This window comes from Papilio machaon, chromosome 14, assembly GCF_912999745.1.
Source record: "Papilio machaon chromosome 14, ilPapMach1.1, whole genome shotgun sequence".
NCBI lineage: Eukaryota > Metazoa > Arthropoda > Insecta > Lepidoptera > Papilionidae > Papilio > Papilio machaon.
Genome location: NC_059999.1, coordinates 5,943,367 through 5,968,249, shown reverse-complemented (window position 1 = coordinate 5,968,249; position 24,883 = coordinate 5,943,367). Strand labels below are relative to the sequence as shown.

General features: G+C 32.9%; 1 protein-coding gene across 2 annotated transcripts; it reads right to left on the bottom strand.

Annotated features, from left to right (window-relative positions):
• Nucleotides 1-4,029: 4,029 nt before the first annotated feature.
• On the bottom strand, nucleotides 4,030-16,719 carry LOC106713951. 2 transcript variants are annotated; one of them, XM_014506863.2, is made up of 2 exons: nucleotides 16,484-16,719; nucleotides 4,030-6,673 (listed from the first exon to the last, which is right to left on the bottom strand). In XM_014506863.2, exon 2 carries the CDS (start codon nucleotides 6,670-6,672, stop codon nucleotides 6,196-6,198), a length of 477 nt encoding a protein of 158 aa, XP_014362349.1. In that variant the 5' UTR covers nucleotide 6,673; nucleotides 16,484-16,719; the 3' UTR covers nucleotides 4,030-6,195. The 2 variants fall into 2 exon arrangements, with proteins under 2 accessions (XP_014362349.1, XP_014362348.1); XM_014506862.2 differs by lacking the exon at nucleotides 16,484-16,719 and adding an exon at nucleotides 7,003-7,523.
• Between the last annotated feature and the right edge of the window lie 8,164 nt (nucleotides 16,720-24,883).

The following is a 24,883-nucleotide window of genomic DNA, read 5'->3' as shown; positions in this document are numbered from 1 at the left end:
TTGAGCCGTTCCGGAAATATCTTCAAACAAACATCCATCCATTTAAAAATTCGCATTTATAATATTAGTAAGATAAAGTAATAAAAAAATAAGTATGAAATATTTATTGCAGTTTTTTTTCAACTTAACATCAATATATGAGAAAATAACAGTTAAGTTAATGAAAAATAACACGCAAAATAATAGATTGATATTATCCTACATCTTTTGAAAAAGTCTTAATAATCAACTTTTAACTTTTATTCCCGTTTTCTTTTGTTACATAATTGAATTTCATCTTCCTAAAACATATGTTAGAAGTATCGATGTCTTTAATTTTATTAAAATCCAATGAATTGTCAACGACGCTTTGATAACAAACTATCAACAAACAATATAAATAATCCGATATATTTACCACGTACTAAACCTTGCAACTCAAATGTAAAACAGCAAGGAAATAATAACTAAGATATCAGAAATGTTGAAATAAAAAGACGATTTAAAAAATAGATTTTGTCGGAACCCAGAGGAATGACCAGCGTTATTTCTTTGACATCCGTGTACACGTAACTGTTATAGATGCAAAAAAGTTGAAATAAAAACGCGTCTAGCAAATATTTGTATTCATCGACTCGCTTATTGTATACAGTTTTCAGTTACTGTGGACTTCCCCGGAGATGAGAAACAGTTTAGGGATATTCCATCCGATTTTAATAACCAAAACCAGTTCAATCCCCCTTCCCCACTGTCTTTATCCTACAATGATTCTAAAATAGACCCAATAGTAATTATATTTTCACCGTCTAGTGTCAATGCATTTGAGAATACAAAGGTGTAGATAGAGTTTTATTTGTTCTTAATACACGGAGTACGGAGTGTATATAAATTAAATATGATTCCATTAACTTTAATTACCTCTTTTAAAAAATACAAATGTCCACGACTTCGTCCTCGCGTAATCATGTCTAATAATATAGTCTATGTCACCTGAGGATAGTGTAGCTTTACAATAATGAAAGTATTTTTCAAATCAGTACAGTACTTTCGGAACTTATTCAAAGTAAACAATCAAATCATTTCTCTTAATAATGTTATTTTTGATATTGCTAAGATTTAATTAATAATTAGATGATAACAGCTATTTTTATCATAACGTTTACTAATTACACATAATACATATACTATGGCACGTGTGTGTAAATAGTGAAATCGATTTGACCGTGTCATAAAGGTGCGTTCACATGGCTTCTTACAATTACGTTGTACCGTCATACTTCGTAATGTAACTGTTTCCGTTACACTCGTATGGTATGTACAGTTGCTACTTTCTAATACAATAAATCCGTAAGGTTACGATTTATTCAGTGTTACTATTCCTGGATCGCGTGTAATGATAATGCAGATTTATAAGTCAACATAAAAAATATTTTTATGCCATACTAGCTTTTTCCCGTGACTTATCTGCGTAGAATGGGGTGAAAAGTGTGTTGCTCGAGACTATGTTCTATATTTGTGCCAAATTTCAATAAGATTTGTTGAACCGTTGCAGAGTTATCAATTAAATAATCGTAATCAAACGTATCTCACGGGAACTGTACACATTTACGGGATTAAAAGTAGTCTACTACAGCTATACCAAATTTCACTCAGATCCATGTAGCCGTTCTAGAGATACCTTCTAACAATCCATCCATCCATACATACAATAGCATTTATAATATTAGTAAGATTGGCCATTAGCCTTAAGGTTATTACTATTTTGGGTTAAAATTATAGCCTAAGTCATATATATTCTTAATAAAAAGGTTGGTGTTTTAGTCTACTTCAATTGTAATTATTTGAAGACGGTATAAATTTTAGAAAGCAACATCAATCTGTTATTGATGTGTCTATTATTGTGTAGTCTATTTAATTACGAAATTAAAAAAAAAATTGCATTGAGACCAATCGGAAATAATTTCAAATTAAAATATTACGGAAACACGGAACCAAACATCTAGAAGAACAGGAAACAGACAGCTTTTTATTTCTGTACTTTGACAGTCATTCAAATGTAGCCCCAGGCTATTTTCAATAAATATCTTACTTAATACTTACCGTAAAACAAATCTACTTACTTTACGACAGTTCCGGGGCCCTGCTTTTTTCAAATACGTCCATTATAATCAAGGTATGTACTGAAATTGAAGTTAAAGATCCAAAAATGCTTAGCTTTAGCACGATTTTTTTGACATCTAAAGAAATTTTTATCCTTTTCTTAATTAAAAAATACACTCTGGCTGTGGCTCCTTTAATTAAATAAACCTAGTTCGCAAGGTTAGTGGCTAATAGGATGCGTCACAATTCAACTCATCTCTATTACTGAACTTGTGTTTGTACTAGTTACTGATAGATGGCGCTACTCGTAATGTGTCAACGGTTCAAACAACCAAGTGAGTTAAAGGGAAATTATTAATTAATTTTACTACTGAGACAATAAAGTTATATTTTTTAAATAGAATCATAGGTTTTCTTTTAAATTTAATGAAATAGTTTAAAATTAATATCACCTATTTTCTTCCCCGCCTAAATCTAGCTACTTAAAGTTCTATACCTACAAAGTTATATAGAGATATTTTTGTGTCCATTTTATATCTATGATAGTTTAAGGAAGAAGTAACATATTTTTCATGTACCATAGTAACTTATCTATTTTAATTACAGGTTAACTTTATAAATAAAAATAACAATAAATTTATATTGATATTTATTTATTTAATGATCATCACTTAAACTAAGACAGGAAACATTTATAAAATAGCAGCTAATCACGATAATATGACAACAGATCGATCTTTTTAAATCATTCATTTCGTCTTTACCTCGCCTCTTCTTACATAATATGAGTCTTCGTAACGCTTCAATAGATTAACTATAAATACATGAATACAACAAAAACATATTTAAAATCATTATCTTTCATATTGCACGATAATACATTTATTACATCAAGGTAAATTTTGTTTGACTTGTATTTTAATTTAAGTGTTCATTTCTTATTATTGAAGTCAAAATAATGTTAATAAATGTAATAATGCAAGGAAAAAAGATTTTAAGATTAAATTTTTAAAATTGGAACCAGTTTATTTCTTTTAAATAAAATTACGATTTTAGAATTTGAAATGAAATGAAAATTTATTAAATTATTTATTTAATAAATTACTTAAATTAAGAGTGTTATTTATTTATTTCTTATTTAATTTTATTAATTATCAAAATTGGATGTAAATTACCATTTAATAGGCATTTAGTTATGGATTCAATTTGCAAAAATTTTAATTTATAGACCTACCTTCCTATTAGTTTTTTAAGAATTGATCTATAATTTTAGGGTTTTGGTCATCTAATAAAGACTGGTTTTTTAGAATGTCATTGGAAGTTAAAAAGGTACATCTTATAAAATTTCTTTATCTTAACTGTTTGATAGCAAAATATTTCAATTAAATGCATAATATTTTTCTCATAACATACTGCCTCATTCAGTATATTATGATTATTCCTTTGTGACAAAACCCGTACCGAGTCGACGCTTACTCAATATGTTTCATGTAATTATTGAACGCAACAAGTACATTGCTCGTTATGCGTTGTAAGTAGAGTTAGACGTGAAACTCGGTAAGCAATGTACACAACATTAACTGACAATTTTGCAATTCTCATTTGCATGTTACATGATAACTCTACGGAGATTGTATCGAATTATTCGATTATACCGGTTTCGTTCTTGTCCATTGGGAGTGAAAGGGACAACGAGTATAGTATAAGTTGGCGCGTAATGCCTCATCCACATATTTAGAGTAGTTAATTACAGATGACATTCTTTACAACTCCGAAGTCAACAATCGTATAATGTTTATTCACCTGCTATGTCTGTTATTTTGATTGTTTTTTCAGCATACATAAATGTAGAAAACTCTGTACTCTTTATGTAATTGATATATTCAATATTCATACCTTTTCTGTTGTCTTTATGTTATTTAATAATAAAATTATCGATATTTTAGGGTTACTAAGTTTACTAAATAAAAATAGAGGCTCGGTAATGAAATTATTTATTATTTTACAATAAAATCTCACGGCCCGCTTTCGAGCGAGTTCTTTGATCCATGTTTTATACATTTTAAATATCTACCACGAAACTTTGGTCGTTCACTCGTGTATAAAATTTATTTTACGCCAACATAAACGTGGCTCATACATTCTTTGCTTAATTTATATGTGTGCGTGTACAATTGATTTACTGAATACATTTGGTTGTGATTCCGTTAAATCTAATGAACAATAATATCGAGCGGTCGCTTCACTACTCCGAAAATCTTTACATTGATAGCCTTTTTATTTGTAGGGTCTTGTTTTAATTACAATGTTTTACTAACAATTCGATCTTATAGGTTACTACAATTTGACTTTTACTTTACTCAACATTTTTCTTATAAATAGTAGAACGACCCCTTAATTGGACAAGTTAAAATAGCTGCATAACGCAGTCCACGCGTGCAAACGTATTTTCATCGACCATTCAATTTCCATAGTAATATGAGGCATCGCAAGCACTTAATTATATAATACATTTTCCTTATCAACATACAAACGCCATATAAAAAACAACCTACATATTTATTGGTACAGTGACGAGACATCTAAACGCACTACCGCCGGTTAAACGGCTTCAAAATCCGGTTAATCCGTATAAAATCGCCGATTTAGAAAAGGATTCATTTCCTCAAGCGTTACTTTTTACAAAGCGCAATGTCAAAAAAACGTCGTCAGATGGGGAAACTAGCACGAACACGACAAACAGTCTAGGCTAATATCACAGGAGTGCTGGGAACGGCGCGCCCCTGCCCGTCTCTCCCCTCCCACCGCACCGCGACCTCCCCCGACGTGCCTACTTACTATACAGAGGGGGCGAAGCGGGCAACTACCGATATATTTTGCGACAATTAAGATTTCAATAGAAATTGCCATTACTCGTCGAAGCATAGTTTGCATGGCCATCGCAAAATATTGTAGATTATACCATTCAAACAATAAATTAACAATTACAAAAACAAGATACATTATAAACGGTTGCTACAGTATCAAAATAAAAAGCTACGTAACCATCGAACGTAAGTACATTTATCAATAGATTTAAATAAGGTATGGTAACAGGGCGTAAATTATAAGATAAGGTAACGTAGAAGCAAAATAAGAACGTTCAACTCAAAACATAACAAAACAAATTTAATACTAAGATTTGTTCGTCAAAATGCAATGCTTCATCGAACATTCGGCTGTTGGCCCTCAAACATTTGCCCTTGCCGATCTCCGCGAGGAAGGTCGCGAGCCTCACGAGCTGCCTTCGGCTTGATGCGCGTCATTACTTCCAAAATACGCGCTTTTATTTTGTTTCAGTTAACAACAAACTGGCGGCTGCAGTCGCAGTCGAACGTTGCATGCGATGGCGATGGCCCACCAGGCGGCCGCCAGCCGTGCCGGGCGAGCTCGCTCACTCGTCGCTCAACTTTTACTTTCGAAGTTAGCGGAATGCGAGGAACAGATACCATTTGAAATAATAAACATAGCCATCTCTAACGCGACAACGCAAATAAAAGTTAAAATAAAATAATCATAAGAAAACGAGTAAAAAAACTATACGCTTTCGAGGCCCTCGCGACCGTTCCCAGTAATTTGCACTATCACTTATAAACTAATTACTTTAGTAATTATATAATATAATAATGTAACATTATGGCTTACAACTATATCTCCCATGTAACCCAACAACACTTCCTGGATTATCTCTCGTTCCCTTGCGTCCTGAGGCGGACGCTGCCCAGGGTCCTCCGATTGAACCATCATCGAACACTAACTGGAGCCCCCCGCGGCGGCGGCGCCTGAGCAACTTTCACTAAATAATAAAAAAACATGCTAACAAAGTAATAAGTACTCTTCTTAGACAACAAAGAATTGGCTACACGTTGAGTGTCCGGGTGACGTGTAAGCGCTGGTCGCTCATGGCGGCGTAGCGCCGTACGGAGCGCGACCCGGATCGCTTGGAGCGCACTCCGGGTCGTTTGGAGCGCGCACGTCCGGAAACACGGTCAACGTTTCGAGCGCGTTCGGCTCGAGCGCGTCTCATTCCGATCGCTGGCGTCACAGCGGCGCGTTGAGGTGCGTGGCGCGGCGCGGTCATGAGTCGAGCACGGTGAGCAGGCCGGGCGGCAGCAACGGCACGTCCTGCCGGGCCAGCTGCGCGCACCCGAGATTCGCGTCGCCTAGCTCCGGGATAGCGTCCAGTAACGCGAGGCACTCGTCCTCTACCTCGCGACGCGCCTTCTTGCCCGCCCACGAGTCATCGCACTCCTCCCGCGCTCGCCGCCGCCGCGCCTCCTTCTCCTTGCGCGCCTCCTCACTCAGCCGGCAGTAAGTGTTATTGATGCACACCGACCGGCGAAGGTCGCGTGCCGGATCCTCGATATTCTCCAACTTCTGTGAGCATATCTCAATGACCCGTTTGCGCTCCTCGTTGGCCCTCAACCTCGCCGAGATCATGGAGAGTTTGGGCCTCGCGGCGGGCTCGGTACGTGGCGGACCGAACATTTCCTCCTCGAAGGCGTCTGCGATCTCTACCCCGCGCGCGTTCTCGCGCTCCTCTTGTGGCGTCATTCTGTAACAATCACATATTATACACATTAGCACTCATTAGCTTACTATTCCCGGACGCTTTAAATTTACTCAAAACATTATTATCATTACGAGTTTATGTTAGCTACGTAGTGGCCGCAGCTTTAAATGTTCTTATAACAAAAGCAATAAAAATTCAAGGTATCGATAATATTTTATTTTCTTAACCATTTTTATTAACTAAGAAAGTCTGCTTGAGCAAATTAAATAACATAAGAAAGAACAAAGCGATGAAGACAAAACGGGTCATGATACGCAATCCGATAAGTGAACAACCTCACAATTAATAGACATCAAGATATTAATACGCACCTCGAAGTTAATTCGGAGGAGAAAATAAAAAATCCCGACATATACATTATTGCAATCAAATCAATGTAATTATTATTTTTAATAATATTCACACCAATGTCACAAGTTTAAAACACTAGTACCGAGCAGCGAACGATTCGTCGCCTCGTCCTCGACGTTGAAAAAGTATAAAGGCAAAAGTGAAACAAAAATAAACCGCGCCAATGTATCGACGTGTGCGCAGCGCGACGGTCACTCGGCGAATGACAGTACACCTCGCTGTAGATAAGACATTGAAAAAGCCAATTGCGTCATTTGCTACGTACGTATGGAGAGGAGACGGGTGACGTAGGCCGTAAACCGTCATTTTCGACGCTATTATATTGACTGTCATGACTCGATCTATTTGTTTACGACACAAAATCTTAAAAGGTGGGCAAATCCATAAAATTATCCACGACTAAGATGGTGAAAAATAATGGACAGCACAGCTTGATACTGCATTCATATTTCTAAGTACAAACATGTTTGTCAAGGCACCGCCGCTCTTTGTTTACGAGCAACTAATCGCGCTGTTTTATAAAAACATCTCACAAATACATATATATTTCATCAAATTAGAGCGCAAATTATATTATGACGTATTGAGGTTTTTTTTATCCGTTACGTCATAAATTGCAAACGTGACTTACATAACGTCGCTTAAGGAAACTATTCAAATGATATTCGACTAAAAGTGTTTGATACATTTTGAAAATTAAGATTTGAAACTATTATTACTGAGCTTAAACATTTTTACGTGTACTAATTAACATTACGGCCGTTTATTGTTCTTTTGTTTAATTAACCGACATTGAGTGTTAATGGCCGCTATGATACTGATCAGAAAAGCCATTTAAGTTTCAATAAAAAAGAAATTAGATACAAAATTGTTAATACATGTTTACTAAAACATTATTGCCCTCTCTCTCTTTATAGTAATCATATTAAGTTGTGAAAATGTGTATTATGAGTGAATTTGAATCAATCACGGGCGGGACAGACAGCAAAAGACTACGCTGACTCAGAAATGAGATTTTATCTTTTGTATATTTAGAACAGTGAGCAATTACAGCTGATGAATTCGTCATTTGACACGATATTTTTGAAACAGTGACTATACAAATACAATATTAAAATAATAAAAATCGCATATGTTTTATCATATTGGAACTATTATAATTCAGTATTATTCTCTTGTTACATTTTTATCTTAAGGAAAAGTCACTTGCCAGTTTTAGTTGAATTTGAAACTTTAATACCTATCAATTTTTTTCCACAACAAGTTCGTTAAATTACTTGGAACTAAAAGATATTACAGATTACTTTTAGATGTGGTTGTCGTATAGTTAACAAGAGTAATTAACAGTTTTAAATAATTAATATTATGTAACTGCCACGCCATTTATTTAATAGTAACTTAATCATTTCTTTAGTTTAGATTTCCTTAAATATCTAAGTCTATACCTTTAAGACTTTCTTAATAACGTTTAAACTAGTAAAATATTTTTTATATTACAAGGTGGCAAATTCGCCGAAATGGCGAAGCGACCGCTGCGCATAGACATCCGCAATTGCAGATGTGTTGTCTACCCTCAATCGACGAAGGTGGAGACGCACAAATTAATAAGAATTATCAAATTGAACTTGATTTCGAAAGAAAGAAAGCGAACAAACAGAAAAAAACTCGCTAAAAAGATTATCTTGATTGAAAAACAAATGAAAAGTTGTCCTTGAAGAACAAAGGGATAATATTGAGGGCACTTGACGTTTGACAATGCCCCTCCAAATCTTTCCGTAACATTGCGAAATTACTAACAACGAACTGTTACCTAATAAACTGTTTTGTAACCATTAAAATTTCATATAGCAATGTTTAGTAGCGATAAATTGCCGGTACAAATTTGACACAAATGTAAGTTTTAATTTCACTGTTTAAATTATAAAGTTTCTAATGGTATAAAGTCAATAAAATTTATTATGATATTTTTAATAATTTTACTTATTCAAATTTAGCAACTAATATTATTGTAACACCAAACAACGTGTATAACATTCTTAACATGTTTCTACAAACATGTAGTTAGGATCTCTTAAATGGCAATCGCAGTTAACGATGAACGTGTTGCTTTTTTAAAACAACTGTTTACTAAACGTTATAGCCGTATTTGAAAACGTTTTACATCTAAATTCCGTTATTTTTCCTTCTTCTGTAACTCTATTCTGATAAAAATTAACGTACCTAAACTTTTTTAATTAGTTGACTTATACCTCTTACTATGTTTAACAAATCCATTAGCTTAAAATCATGAAATTGGGTATTTATAAATATAGTTATAAGTAATTTAACATTTACGATAAACGTCATTTGACCTCTTTTATGCGCAATACAAGGAAAACAGACAAAGGTAATCATGAATGACGCTGTATGGTTGTGATTATTCGAATTTCGAACGACATAGACAAAGTTTTTTTTTTTTTTCGGAATCTTGCGCGCGATGACATCGACGGGTGTTGCCGACCTCGGGCGGTTACGATCCAATAAATCTTGCCCGACTCGACTTTGACTACCTGCACTTTCTTTTCTCTGTCTCACACGAGCGCGCGATGGCGTATTGGAACGATTCAAAAATCGTGATGATTCTTTTGAAGACACTTCCCTCATACCTTTTTTGTATAAGTAGGTAGAGTTTACAAATGCGTTACTCCAGCATGCGTCATACGGTATGGCCGGCTAAAGTAACCATTTTAAAAGAAAATTATTATGATTATTATCAACATATATTAGAAGTACCTACAAATATTTAGTCGAAAGAATTTATGGACTTATGTTTTACACATATTTTTAATGCAACTGGGACAAGCTTTATCGCAATTTAAGAAGTAATAAGCGAATTAAAAGGAAATATCAACTTTGTTTTAGCAATAAAGTACATTTATTTCTGAATAGAGACATCTTAGATATCTCAATGACATGCGAAATTTATGACGTCACAGAATTACCCAGTTCAATTGCATCACAATAATTAACAGTACTGGCTGGTGACACTACGTGATGGTAAAGCAACTTGTTATCTTACTGTCTTCAAGTGAAGAACTGTCACAAGAATACACTATATTACAAAAATTTGGGCAATTATTATAGCATTTTAAATTATCATAACTACTCATAATAACTGTTATGGAAGTGTTAGAACAATAATAATTTATGGTGCAACAAACTTATAAGCCTATTATTAAAGAACTGCTATCTCGTTTAGTTACGTTAGGAAATATATAACTACTTAGGCACACAAAATGATAGACAAGACATGAAAAGACAGCTACAGACAAACAAGGATATCGGACCCGATGGTTGCTATCGCGGTTAGTGGGCATAGAAATGGAGTTTTTGACGATTCTTTGTTACTGACAGGGGGGCGTTAGTGAGTAGGGGGAGTAGATAATTTAGTTTAATTTATGCCGACCAGGTCAGATATGTTTGTCGAACTATAACATGTCTTAAAGCCGGCAGTATATAACCTACATGCGTAAAATCAAACTATGATATTCTAAACAAAGAGACAATGCGTTCACATGATGAAATGCACGTACGCAAAATGTTCAATACCAGATACGTGTATGACAAATTAGAAGGAAAATCAGACAAACTACCACGATGATTCAGTGGTTAAGGTCATGATAATATTTCAGGTTCAATGCCAAATCACATTATAATGTTATAGTTCGATTTCATTCAATTTTTATTAACGCAACTACTGCTTTTAATAAAATAAAAAAAATTGGCACAATTACGTTTTAAATAAAATATTTTCTGTAAAGTAAATATAAATACTAATAATAACATTAAAATTAAATAAAATATAAATACTATGCATATTAGTATGTCATATGAATAGATAGAAAAAGAACATTTAATGTAACTAAACTCTTATCTTTTAGTATTTTATTGTTGTACAAACAAAGCTTCCCTAAACTTGAAATACAACGCTTGAGGACGCATTTGTTTAATTCTGTTATCTATTTGTTTAGTGACCTTTGCTGGATCACAAAGATCAAATAGTCGGAATAAACAAAAAGTTTTTTTTAAGGTTCTTTATAAACGCGAGTCCAAATAAAATCAACCTAATAGCACCGCCAATGAATTCTAATTAACTAATTACTACGCAGTCGGCTTCAGTACTTATGTCGAGTTTTATCTAGCCCCGTTTTTGTTTCCACATCGTAACGCCTTAAAAGGTTATGAAGATTTAAAAAAGAGGTTTTATTCTCTGTTGAGGATTTGTTTTTATCAAGATGGCCTGAAAAATTAAAACCGATGTTTTGTGGTAATTTTTCTTTACATTTTTTTTAATACTCACGAAGAAAGAAAAACGTTAAAATGTATGTCTAGTTTTTTTAGAAAGATATCATATATTTTCACGTGAAGTTATTAAAATCTTTTCATTCTAAATTGGAATTATGGTTTCATTTTTTCTTTTAAAAATTGCAGAAAGGTAAAAGAAAGTTAATGACATAAAGGAAAATAAATTAAATAGTGTCTTAATAACTATTATACCATAAAACATAATTTTATTTCTAAATGAATAGCGTGCAACATAACCTCTTTGGGGCCGCGAGTTTTCAAGTCTGGTTTTGTTTCGGCGCAACGACCGCCCGAGACGACCCAATCCACCAAATGGAAGCATCGCTCTCAGTTTTCGTATCCATACGTCCCGTTTTGTAATTTGAACGGTTTTTATCGTCCGTAAGATGTTTAATTTCAAGACACCACATAGGGACAAATTACACTTAAAATATAATATGTAAATTGTCTAACCTTTTTTTCGACACTACACAGCACTATTTGACGGTTTGTAAATTTGTAATCTAAGCATGTAAATTTGCTCTTAACTCAAATCAAATAATTAAAGTACAATAATGCATAAAAGTTTTAATAAGATAATAACAAATGCATCGTTAAACTTTAATTATATTAGTTGAGATAAGGTGAACCTTACCACCTGTTGGTAAACCATAGACTAGTCACCCATAGACACCTGCATTCCAACGTGATTAATAAAACAACACAGCTATGTATCGCCATCCACACGAAATACCACATTAGAGTAATAATTGAAACAAATAAAAATCGATTTTTTATATGGCAACGAATAAAATCTTAATTTTAATGAATAATTTAAAATATTCATATTCTTATAGCATAAATATTTATGTCATTTTCTAATACTTATTGGTATTAGTATTAAATTTTGACTTACAATTTCTTTACAATGTGTTAATTTCAAATGATTTTCCTACCATGATATTGACTGAACTTTACGATCATCGCTTCTACGGCGTTTATCGTTACTAATACTATAAAGAGAAAAGATTTGATTGTTTGTTTCCATTGAATAGGCTTCTAAACTACTGAACTGATGTGTAAAATTCGTTCACTGTTGGGAAGTTTTATTACTAGATTTTTTTAAATTCCGGATGGACGAAGACACGGGCAATAGCTAGTAATGGATAAATTTATACATTTACATTACATTTCTTGCTCTAAATACTTCTAGTTGCAGACATATAATGCATGCCAAACAGCTGTTTGTTATAGTCAACGTTCACTAAAAACATAATATTATTATGCAAAGTCTCGATAGAGTGAGGCAATCACTTTAATCAGAAATATGTAGAAATAAATTAGTCCGATCAATCAGACAATTGTTGCAACAGTATTGCTCCACTCGCCGCGACTAAAGGAAAACGACCTCTTTCTTTGTTAGAGGGAACGAACCATAGATTAGATTTTTTTCTCTTTTCAATTGAAAACGCGGGAAATGTTTTTTGACAGCCAATTATTACGGAAATGTCAAACTTTATTTCATATGACAAAATTTAGTTAGAAATTATTTAATACATTATAAGTAGGCATTTTATGTTTATAAATTATCAATGAAATACGAGTATGAACAGCAAATTTTCAATGTCTATTAATTTAATAGGTAAGAACTTGATAGTTGATTATGTAATGACCTTTATAGATAGTGAGCTAATAGTCGCAATACTACAATAAATTAAATAACTCAATAGTAAACACATGTTTCAAAAAAGTTAAATATTTTATGATTACGAGTTTCGAAATTTTGGATTTTAAATAACTTATTAAATATCAAAAATAATCTTTGATATATAATATTACGAGTATACTCCAAACAAAATTATATTTATTCCAAACATTTTTAATCATAAATAAAAGATGAATAACGCTAGAATATCTTTAAAATTCATGTCCTGGTATAAAGGAGTAAAAAGCCGTTAAATGCAACCGTTACCGCGCCGTGTAGGCTCTTGTAATCGAAATTAACATAACGCAAAGAGAGGTATACATTGCCCAGTTATGTGGAACAAAAACAAAAATGATAGTCAAGAACGCTCAATGGATGAGGCACAGATTATTAAATTAGTATAATTGCTTGATAACTACTGACTTATTACACACAGTCACATATCTTGTAAAAACAAAGAAATGTCTACGAATAATTAAATTTTTACCGCTTTCTATCGATTAATTACCAGCAAAACATTTATCTAAATTCTAACCTCAAAATCAATTATACACGAAATAAACTTTACTTTGACTGCGATTAAACTTATTTAGATTAAATTTAGGTCTTGGTCGTAAATTCTATTTGATGTCGAATAAGTAATGGTTTCGAAACCGCACTATGTTATTCAGTTCCTCCCAGACTTACACGATCGCGCCATCTATACATCAATGAAGGAGATTATTGTTTTGTTTATTGATTTTATATTTACCTAAGTAGGCTTAACTATTTTCATTTATTTTTTTGGTTGAAACTTCACACTTAGTAGATGGAAAAAATGTTTTGTAAAACAAAAACAAAACAATTTCGCATTTTCAACTCTCAAATAAAACGTAGTTATAATCGAAAATCGCAACATGTTTTCAAAATATGAATTACGGTCAGAAAAGACATGCTAAGTCATTTAAAATTTTCCGTAACTGATAAAAATGACATTTATATACCAACTTAATCTTAAATAGTACAAACATTATGTAGAAAGGTGAGAACGGAGAGAGGTGTGGCTAGACCTTGTAGAATACACGTAATACATCTCTTTACCCTCATTCGGTTACTGGAGTTACAGTTTCCATATTTATTTACATCATTTAGTTTATTTTTATTATTTTAGTTATCTACATATATAAAAAGGAAAGATTCGTATGTTTGTTACGAATTAAATAAAAAACTACTAGATGGATTTAAAGAAATCCTACAACTAGAATGCTAGACTATCCCTAAGTAACCTAGGTTATATTTAATGTTGTTATGAAATGTATGAAAAAATAAATGTCCACTTGTGTGAAGTCTTAACAGAGAAGAATAGAAATCGAAGAGTCCGAAATACTTAAATTTTTACTAGGTATATTGTGATTTAAAAAGTATGTTAACATCTAATAAATCTAAAGTTAAACAAAACCAAATTGTGATTATTTAAATCCTTTTAAATCATGCAAGCCGTTGAAACAATTTTGAAACAATTTCTAGTCTACATTGCAAGGATGCTTGACTCCCTACGCTGGCGTTTTGACGCGACAAATTGCTATCGAAGCAATAACTCCACAGAAATTACAAACATTATATTTATATTGAATACAAACTGTTACTACAGAACCATTTAGTAGTCATTTCTAGGCCAATATAATAAAAGGTAAAATAAATTGTAGTATCCAAGTGTTTTTTATGGTAGAGTTTTTAACTAAAAGTAAAAAAAAAACAGCTTAAATAGTCAATATTGTTACATATTAAAATGAAAGGATAAATATCTTATAAGATCAGAATCAGCTGATTTAAACCCAGAACTCTTACCTTTATTACGTATCGGGCTGTCGCCATTTTGAAACGTAATACTTGACAAAGATCAGAAGAATAGTCAGTTGAATAAATAACACAGACGATGTAACGTTAGCTATTAGTTGTTACGTAACTTGATAAGTTACAGATTAATAAAAAGTTAAGTAATTATAACAATTATAACTTGTAAACAACTATTAACATTCTGTAAGTTTTAAGCGAGGATTCAAAAATTACGTAAGTTCATTTAGAAACAAGTGCAACATCATTTTTGATGTAAAAATTCAATCGATAAATTACATGAAATGCAAATTGTCGACTATTCCATTGTAATCCAACACCTGCAAATTAGTTACGACTAAAAACAAATGAAACAAGTTGTGGGAAACGTAACCTAACTCTTTGTTCGAAATTACAGTCGTACATGTTTTATTATTATTTATATTATTATCAAATGAACAGATAAAAACGCTAACAGCTGTTCACGAGATTCACATGTTACACGTGACAAAGAACTAGTATTCTTGAACGTTTTCTTTACAGAAATATTGCTATGTTACTTTCACTAAGTTAGAAGTATTCCTGAACTAAAAAGCATGTACACATCGCCAGTAATACTTAAATTCAGTTGAATTTGAACCCCGTACTGTTTACGAAACAAATCTACATCCACTGCGTCAACATGACTTACATTATATAAACTGCATTGAGAAAACTAAAAAAAATACTGTAGAGTAAATCTGTGTAATGAATATTAAGTACTTTTTAAATATAATTACAGGCAATCAAACATATATGTATTTGATTTACTGTAAAAGTGGGTAGTTTTAACTGAGTTAATTCCTTCAGAATACCTTATTGTTTGCATTTGGGCGGGGTCATGTTCCGACAGTGACTATTCTTTAATGCGGGAATTCACTTTTAATAGAAGTAAGAATTTCGAGCGGTTACTTTACAAACTAATAATGCCGCATGACGCGTCCCTATTCCGAAAATCTCAGAATCGGATCCGAGATATTTCTATCCATATATCGCACTATGCGCGAAAGAGACAAAACATCACCGTTACGAACAAAAGGATGGGTCAGGTAGAAATTAACAAACACGGTCTATCACATCTCAAGAAAAATAATAAATATTTCACACATGATTAATAACCATTGTTTCATAAGTCTGAGGACGGGCTAAATTGATTACGTCACCAAAACCCACTCATTTTTTAAATACTAAAACTAACTTTTACAGCAACTTTAGTAACTTTAAATCATGTGAAAGATTTAAATTTATTTGAATATAGGTAATTGTTTCTTGTAAAAAATAAATAATCACTAAGTGTATCTATAATTAATCACCTCTCCGGCGCTATTAAACAAATCGCTTACGAAAATGGTTTAAATGGAGCATCAAGGTGTCTACGTCATGTGTGGGTAGCATTCGCCGATCATGACCGGATTTTTTTTAGGAAACAAAGACAGTTAATAAAATATACAAAAAGTAACATATGTTCTAAAAGTAAAAAGTAAACACAAAAAGTCTAAAGTGACTTAGAGCTAAGAATTGATGAAAGTTTGAACTAAAAATATAGAAGAGTAAATATTTACCTGAATTAAAAAGATAAAGTCCGAAAAAAAATTATCACTCCAAATTAAAAACAATAACACACTAAACAGCTCGAAAAGCGCACGCCTAATTTAAACATAATGCCAACCTCAACGAGCTGTATCACATGAAACGTTCAACTTAATACTTGTCCAAACAGGCGAGAGCTACATAACTAAATGTGGCGGATGAATCCGAACGCGCCGCTACGAGTGGCGGGGCCGCGATCGCGCGCCAAACTGCGTGCCGTTCCACTCCGCAACCGAGTGGTGGCCACGAGCCGAGAGAGGGCGCTCCGAGCCCTGCCGACCCTTCCAAGGATACCTCATTATCCTATCCATGCTTCTTTGATAATTTGTTATCCGTTTAAACCCTATCGACTACTGCATTATGCATTTTTAGTTCATGATTTTATTTATCATATGGCCGTCAATTAAAAATTAGTCAAAAACGAAAAGTTATTTTCTTAATTGTATTACGGTAGGCGATTTAGTTTCGCTTAAACATGTTTTACTTGACAGCTGTTCAGAGATGTGGTTTACAAAGCATTTTAGTTAACTAGTTTTGTACGCGTGGCTTAAACGTTACTCAATTGATATCCAAGGTTGCGTCCAGAGTTGTAATTGTAAAGGTAATCAACTTGTTAAATGAAGATTAGTCATGTTAAAACGTATATTTGTATAATCCGCGATATTTTTATACGAATAACTTAAGTGATAGATTCACATATTCTAAACAAAAAAAAAATCAGTGAAAGAAAGTAAGGCTAGGTTACTCTTTAAGTGTACATATTCCCACACGTCGTGGCGATTGTATACAATTCATTTAAATTTGAATAAGCGCCAAAGAGCCAAAGTGCTCACAGTGACAAGACGGCAGCTGTTGTACCGACCCTATATAACCGCACTCAATCACGCGTGAAGGTGCACGCCACTTCGAGATCTCGTAAACTCACAAATTGATGTTATTATTTTAAATTATTTCACACACTTTACGATTGTGGCTAATATGCAAGTATTCAAAGCCAATATGTTATTTCACCCACTACGCTAATTATTAAAATCTATTTATACGATACGATATGAGAATACAAATTTGTTTTATTTTTTTATAGAGATACTACGAATATATTAGCAATATAAAGTACATTGTATACAACAAAAAACTATATACAGTATGTTAACTACTATTATGTTGACTACACCGTAAGAAAAATAACGATTAATTTAGTAGTTATAATTTAGCTTCAAAGGTTTTTGTTATATGTTGTGCGTAATTAGTTCTACGAAGAGTAAAAGGTGTTACCTGAAAACCAGTTCTAAAATGACCATTGAACTTAATTTCCAGTCATGATTAGTAATTTACCGCTTTAAATATTTTGGTTTTGGTAGAAGATTCTTCTTTAAAAGTATTTATATTGATTAAAGAATAAAATAGGTGACAATTCAACTTTAAATTCGATAACATCATGAATGCTAAGTAACCTAAATGAAAGAGGATGTCAGTTTTAGACCTCGTTTCCACTAAGTAACTAGCCGCGCGTCTTTTATCGGTGTCGTAACCATGCCAATAGAAATGGTATGAAATCAATATTCGATCTTTGGGATGGAAATTATTTTAAATAATTAAATATTTAACTGAGTATGAAGATTTTTCGATTGCTTTTAACAATAAATCATGTTATTTGATTACAATGCTATCCATAGATCGGTTTAATTTGAACCAAATGGATCAAAAAACAGTTTCTTACGAAGTCGCGGTACTTCTAATATAATAAGAAACAATATTCGAGATCAAATACTGATTCCGGCCGTTAGTGGAAGTAGTGTTTAAGATCGAACAGTCGCAATATCGGTATGAACTAGTGAGACTTTCACCTTCGCGCCGAAGCGCCAAGGCCGGTCCGCCGCACCGCACCGCCCGCCGCCGATCGCTACTTCCGCGCCCGATGGCGCGTGCTCCGAGTTGCTACACACAGACATTTTAGTTTTTGTAGTATGTTTCTTGAAAAGGGAACCACAAGAAGCTAGAAAGCTATATGTGTATAATTTTATTGATATACACTAAATTACTAACACATAGGTATATAGTAATTTGTATAAATGTTTAGCCAACAGTATTCTAGTATACATCAAAAGATGCGCTGCTATCGCAATAAGTTCTATCAGAAAATATAATAAAACCTACATGCGCATATAAAATGGCAAAGAAAAAAAAACAGAACATGCCAGCTACAGTACAAAAAGTTCCTTGTGACAATTTATGACATTGACAGGAGGGCGCTAGTGAACTATCATAACATAATTTGACTTATGCCCATCAGACCAGATCTTGTCTATATAACACTTTTTTTTCTGTCAACAAGTGACTAGATGTTAATCGTTAGAAAAATAAAATAAGGAAGTAGGAAGGAATAGAAATATGCAAATTACTTACGATTTAAATTTGTACAAGTATGGAATATAGTTAATTTAAATAAATTATTCATTTATTTACTTTGATAGTCTTGTTTAATATTGTTTTATAAAAAAATTCACAACAATTTCTTTAAAACAAGTTACTAAATTTAACACTGAAGATTTCTATACATTTATATGTGTAGTATATGTACATATATGTTTTTATAATAAGCCACTAGAAAAAATATTACGACATTTCTGTATGTTTCATTCGTGTTAGTTTCATCACATCACTTTTAGAAACAAAGAAAGCATTCAGATGTACATTTTTTAATTTACCGTCTATTTCACAATAACACTCATACTGCAACAACATAGTATAAAAAATAATGCATTGCAAAGATTAATATTTAAGATCTTAAAATAAAACATCGCTTTTGGAATATGTTAAAATGTAAGATAAATATCTATTGATAACCTTGATGTAAAATCTTTTGAGGCTTAAATAAGGTATTATTTGAAATTCTTAGTATATTTTTTTAATAATTATATATTCAATATAATTATGAATCATTGATCCTTCTAATAAACACGATATTAAGGAAGCCAACCACGTAAAAATGGCAAAATTTCTCATCCTAAGGTAAGATAAATAAAGTATATTTTTGTAACAATCCAATGTTTAGTTGTCACGCTGTCGCAAGGTTCTTCAATGATTAACTAACCGAGTTAATAGCAACAAAACTTTGCTAAGCACTGAAATACCATTGTTATTTGTTACCTGCTTCACTACGCACGGACAGTCGCAACGAGTTACAGTCGACCCATATTCTGTGCGCGACTGTACAGTCTCATTCCGCTCGTTAAATCGATGCTTTTAATAGAGATGATGGCTCAAGACTCAAGATTCCATTATGGTTAAATAAACTGGAGGGAGAGCACGTGCGAAATGTTATCCTGACATTTCAAATATCTACTATGTTGGTATTTCACCGATATTTTTTTAAAATCTCCAAGTGAATGTCACAGGTCAATTCTAATTCGGTGTTATAACGGCCTCCTTTGATTATGTGTTCGTGGGCTCAAGTAATTTATAAAGAGGGTTCGAGTAACGGATGATGGAAAATATCACGCTCATTAAATAAATTTTGTGTGATAATTTTTTATGGAGATTTTATTTCTTTTAATTAAAATAAATACTCTAAGTGTATTTATTTACTATGCTTAAAAGTGTTTCGACCAATAATTATTATAAGAAGTTGTATTCCGTGTTTTGCTTGTAAAGAAAGAAATATTTACCAAAATAAGAATAAATTAATACTTATTTGCACACATCAGTAAAGTCGCACTTATCGTGGTAATGGTTAATTTTGAGCTAGTCCAAGTTAATTATCATTTTTACCGAAAATTCACCCCGAAAACTTTTTTACAACGGTATGACACACTTTCGTACTTTTTCATTACACATACACTTGAATGCCATAGGAAAACTTTGTCTATGACTTAGCACCTAGTAGTTTTATGACGCACATTACTAGAATTACTGACGATAACAAATCTGATGTCAACAACATGGTAACATAGGGCTGTCAAATTTTAGTAAGTAGACTTGAACTCTGGCACCGACCAGAGTTGTCAACCCTACGGGTCAATGAAAAAATAAATGACAATAATTTGTTTCGTAACTTCAATTGAATGAAAAACATAAATGTCAAACCGTAGCCTGAATATTTAACATTCAAAGCCGGAGAAGTGGCAACCCTGGTAGCACGTGAAAAATCTTCCATAAACAGACGCCATTGACCGATTACTACTGTTTGACATTGGCTAATTTTTTGATAAGCCGTTATCAAGAAATCTAAATTCACGACAAAAATATTGTTTCGTATCACGACCTAATTGGCTAGAGATTAGGTAGCGCTAATTGATTTTTAAGAATATTTTTCTTTGGTTTTAGAGTCAAAAGTTATTAATTTGAATTTTTTGTTTTTAACGATTTTGACTGTTCTCATATATCTTAACAAAATGCGCTGTCCGCATGTTACCATATATTTATTACTCTAAATAAATTACTTTATGTAAATCTGTAGAAAATGTAAATAAAAAAACACACAAAAAAATTGGAGTGCATCTAAAATAACGCTTAAAAATTTTCTTCTAAACCTTCAAGGCAGGTCAGAAACCTACTGTCAAAATTAAAAAGCTAGAGATTACAGAACATAGTAAAAAATAAAAAGATTAAAACGTAGTATTAAAGTGATGCAAACGGCACGATTTGTTATGTTTTGAAATGGCCACAAGACAAACAATACGCGCTTGATCTTGTCGTGTTTTTCAACATTGCTTTGTGGAATCGACGCGGCCGCTGCGTCGCGCGTCGGAATGATCGACGAACATCGAACCAAAATACGACGCAAACATATCGACAGGTATACTAAAAGTTACTTGGCAATAGAACTTACCGCCGTGTGTCCGTTATTTTTATTTCTTAATTCATTTATTATTAAGTGCATTTTAAATAATATAAACTTTATAAATTACGGAACGGAGATGTGTTGTTTATTAGATAGGTAATTTTAAAACAAAATAAAGAACAAAACAAACATGAATGATTTTCTACGAGTAATAGCGTTTACTGAAGAATTAATGAACTGTTTGAAATTTTCATTATTATACATCATTCATACCTTGCTCTAAACAACACCACGACCGTGACCTAGTGGTGTGGTCAGAGATTACAACACGATTGTATACGGGCACTTTGTATTGCTCTTCATTATATTTGTAACAAAATAAATGAGTTTTACTCTGACAAGTAATGATTGTAAATTTTAAATTCGTTTCATTCAGATTCGGAATTTCTTTGTTTTTTACATATACCAATTTTATTATCATATATGCTTAAAAATGTACAAAATAACCAATACAATATATCTCATTGAAAACCGACCATTATAAAGGCGAATTTTTGGATGTATGGATAGATGGATGGATGTTTGTTTGAAGGTAGGATCTTGATGAAATTTGGCACAGATGTAGAACATAGTTTAGAAGACCACATAGGCTACTTATTAAAATTTTTTTTTAATTTCGCACAGACGAAGTCGCAGCTAGTATTTATATAAATTTCACTCTAACTTCCTTAACTCATATACATATAAACTGTGTTGGTACATTTACAGCTATACTTAATGTAATAAAGTGTCACTTGTGTTATTTCATTGCTGTAGAAAGTTTTCTATGCACTTATTTAATATCCACTTTCACTATATATGTTTTAGAAACATGCCAAGTTATGAATAAAATGTAACAATTCCACTACCCCTTACCATTTCCTTATTAAAAGAGCAGAAGTAATGTACAGTGCGTTAAAAATTAGGTCAATCCAGACATGCGTACATTATGAATCAGCGCGTCCAAATTAAACAATCCATTCATACAAAGGATGAAGCGTAAATTACAAAAAAAAAATAGTGTGTTTTAATTTTCTTTTATGTTATAAAAATATACTAGTAGTGTAATAGTCATGATTACGTACGGCCGAAGCGGGAACAAAGAATGTAGCGGAGTAGCGCTCGGGAGTGACCGAGACGACGAGCCGACTGGCACCGACTAGGAGCGAATGAGAGCGACCGAAGCGTGGCGAAGTCGGGCGAAGCGCTCGAGACCGATACACGGGCCGGCCCGGCTCCGCTGTGCCCCCGCTATTCACTATACCTACTTCACTTCATGAACTTTTAACTTGTAATGCGGAACTATTTTATAAACGAATTGAATTAAATATGATAACTCTTTAAAAAAGAAACATTTTAGTGTTAATCTCCTCAATTCTAACTGCCAAGCATCCATCACTAAGGGCGACTCTTAATGCAGATAAGAAACCTACACTAAAGTATTTGTTACTTGAAAAATCTGGCAATAATTCGGGAGCAGTTACATAGATAAACTAACTCAAATATGGTAGAGATTATAGATTTCTATTTTCCATTACCCTTTCCGAAGAAAAGAGTCCCTTATGAGATCTCTATTCGTCAGACGGGTCATTTTTATACGTGGTAATAATACCAAAAATGTGTTTTTGGTGTATCATTTCTGTCCCAATAGGTTGCGTGGTAAAAGTCTTCCATACCGATAAGGCCGTTTTGGTCTACATTCAGTCTATTGATTATGAGCATTTTATGTGAGCAATAAAGTATATATAAATAAAGAAATAACAATAACAAACATAAATAGAAGTATGAGAGATGCTATGATTTTGCCAAAGTCTCAAATTTACATTTTCATCGACATTTTTATACCTAAGTTATGTCGTTAAAAGTTATTATAATTAGTAACTTATTTTAGCACAATAAAATATTTCTATATATTTAAAATAATAATAATAGGAAGAGATGAGATTTTACTGAGGCAAGTGCGTGCGGCGATAAAAAACAATATTCCGCTTGATAACGTGTGGACAGAAAAACATACGTTTACGCTTTAAATAAATAAATAAGGTAAGAACTTACACACGTGTATCAGTTCGAAACATAGTACTACTATCTTTCCTAACATGTATATCTGCGTTTCAAATTTAATAATCACATTTTAAGAAGTTTACCTTAGTTCCTTTGTAAATAGACGCCACGGCATAAGGTCCAACTCTTTTATATTGTTTTACATCTCTTTGCCTAACTGGGACTAAAGACCGACAAACGCAGACTGCTTCAAGCTTTTGTTAATAACAAGTGCAAACGAAATTTTGTGTAATTCTCCATTTTATATGTGACTCTAAAACGTATATGACCAACGCAACTGCTTGAACTCTGATCGATTGAGGCTTAATAATTTAATATTGAATGATTGAAGTTCGTGTACATCAACCTTTAGTACCTTATATCACTTAACCATGTTCTTTGCTTTTCCATATCAAAATAAATAAACAAAAGACAAATCAAACACATTGTATTTTTATGAAATTAAATATTGAATACCGATTTGATTTGTGTGTAATCAGTGAAACATGCCTTATCTATATAAACGGTAACATGAGGCGCCTTGTGGTTAGTATGAAGAAATATTGAGTCTGTTACGTCACGTATACGACTGTTTGTCAATTTGTTGTTACCAAGTAAATTATAAAGCCCTAGCTATCGACCGTGATTCCGTTCGCGCGAATAAAAAAAATAGCTTATGTGTTCTTCCGGACTATGCCAAACAGCAAGATCCGTTCAGCTGTATTAGAGATATCTAATAATAAACATCCATCCATCAAAACATTAGTATTTTTATTATAACTAAGATAATAGGATTACAATTATAACAAATGAATTCTAAAAATACCTGTAAAAGGATTGGTTGAAAACAGAACCGTTTAAAAAACAATAAAATAAGAAGCAATAAAAGCGTAGACAAAATAAGGCAGGATTTAAAAACAAAAGAAAACGACTTTTAACTAACCGACAAAGGAAGAAGTACAATTCCCATAGAGTACAATTAGTAAAATAATAGAACAGTCGAAATTTATTTTCGCCGTACTTAGATTTGACAATATTTGTCGCTTCCTTTGACGACTCATTCGGTAATCTGTATTCTAAGCATGCGACAAAACAATAGTCCTTTTTTTACACGCAATAAATTGGACCGAAAAAGGCAATGCTTGTAATAGACATGTCAGTAACCGATCGTGAATGCCGCCCGTTTGTAATTTACCTAGGCAAATTGTAAGGATTCAATCGCAAAGTTGCGTTTTATGTTTCCACACTGCAAAGGCGACACTTCATTGGCTGTTATATGTGTGCAGCCGATAAACTCGCGAGCTGGCGGCCACTAATAATATGCAAGTACTAATGAAGTACCCGTATAAAGTGTTGAAATGGAACACGTCACTTTGTGTAAGAATTTATTGAGTTTTAAAAATTTTCCTAGGCAAATTACAAACGAACAACATTTACGATCGTTCGGTGACAGTCACCTTATGATTCGAACATCGCTTTACTTGTGGTGAAGAAGGTTAATGACCAG

Coding starts and splice junctions, on each gene's coding strand:
- LOC106713951 (XM_014506862.2), bottom strand. CDS start 7,049: ATGTATATGTCGGGATTTTTTATTTTCTCCTCCGAATTAACTTCGAG. Junction 6,674..7,002: donor TCCTCCGAATTAACTTCGAG/GTGCGTATTAAT, acceptor TGATTGTTACAG/AATGACGCCACAAGAGGAGC.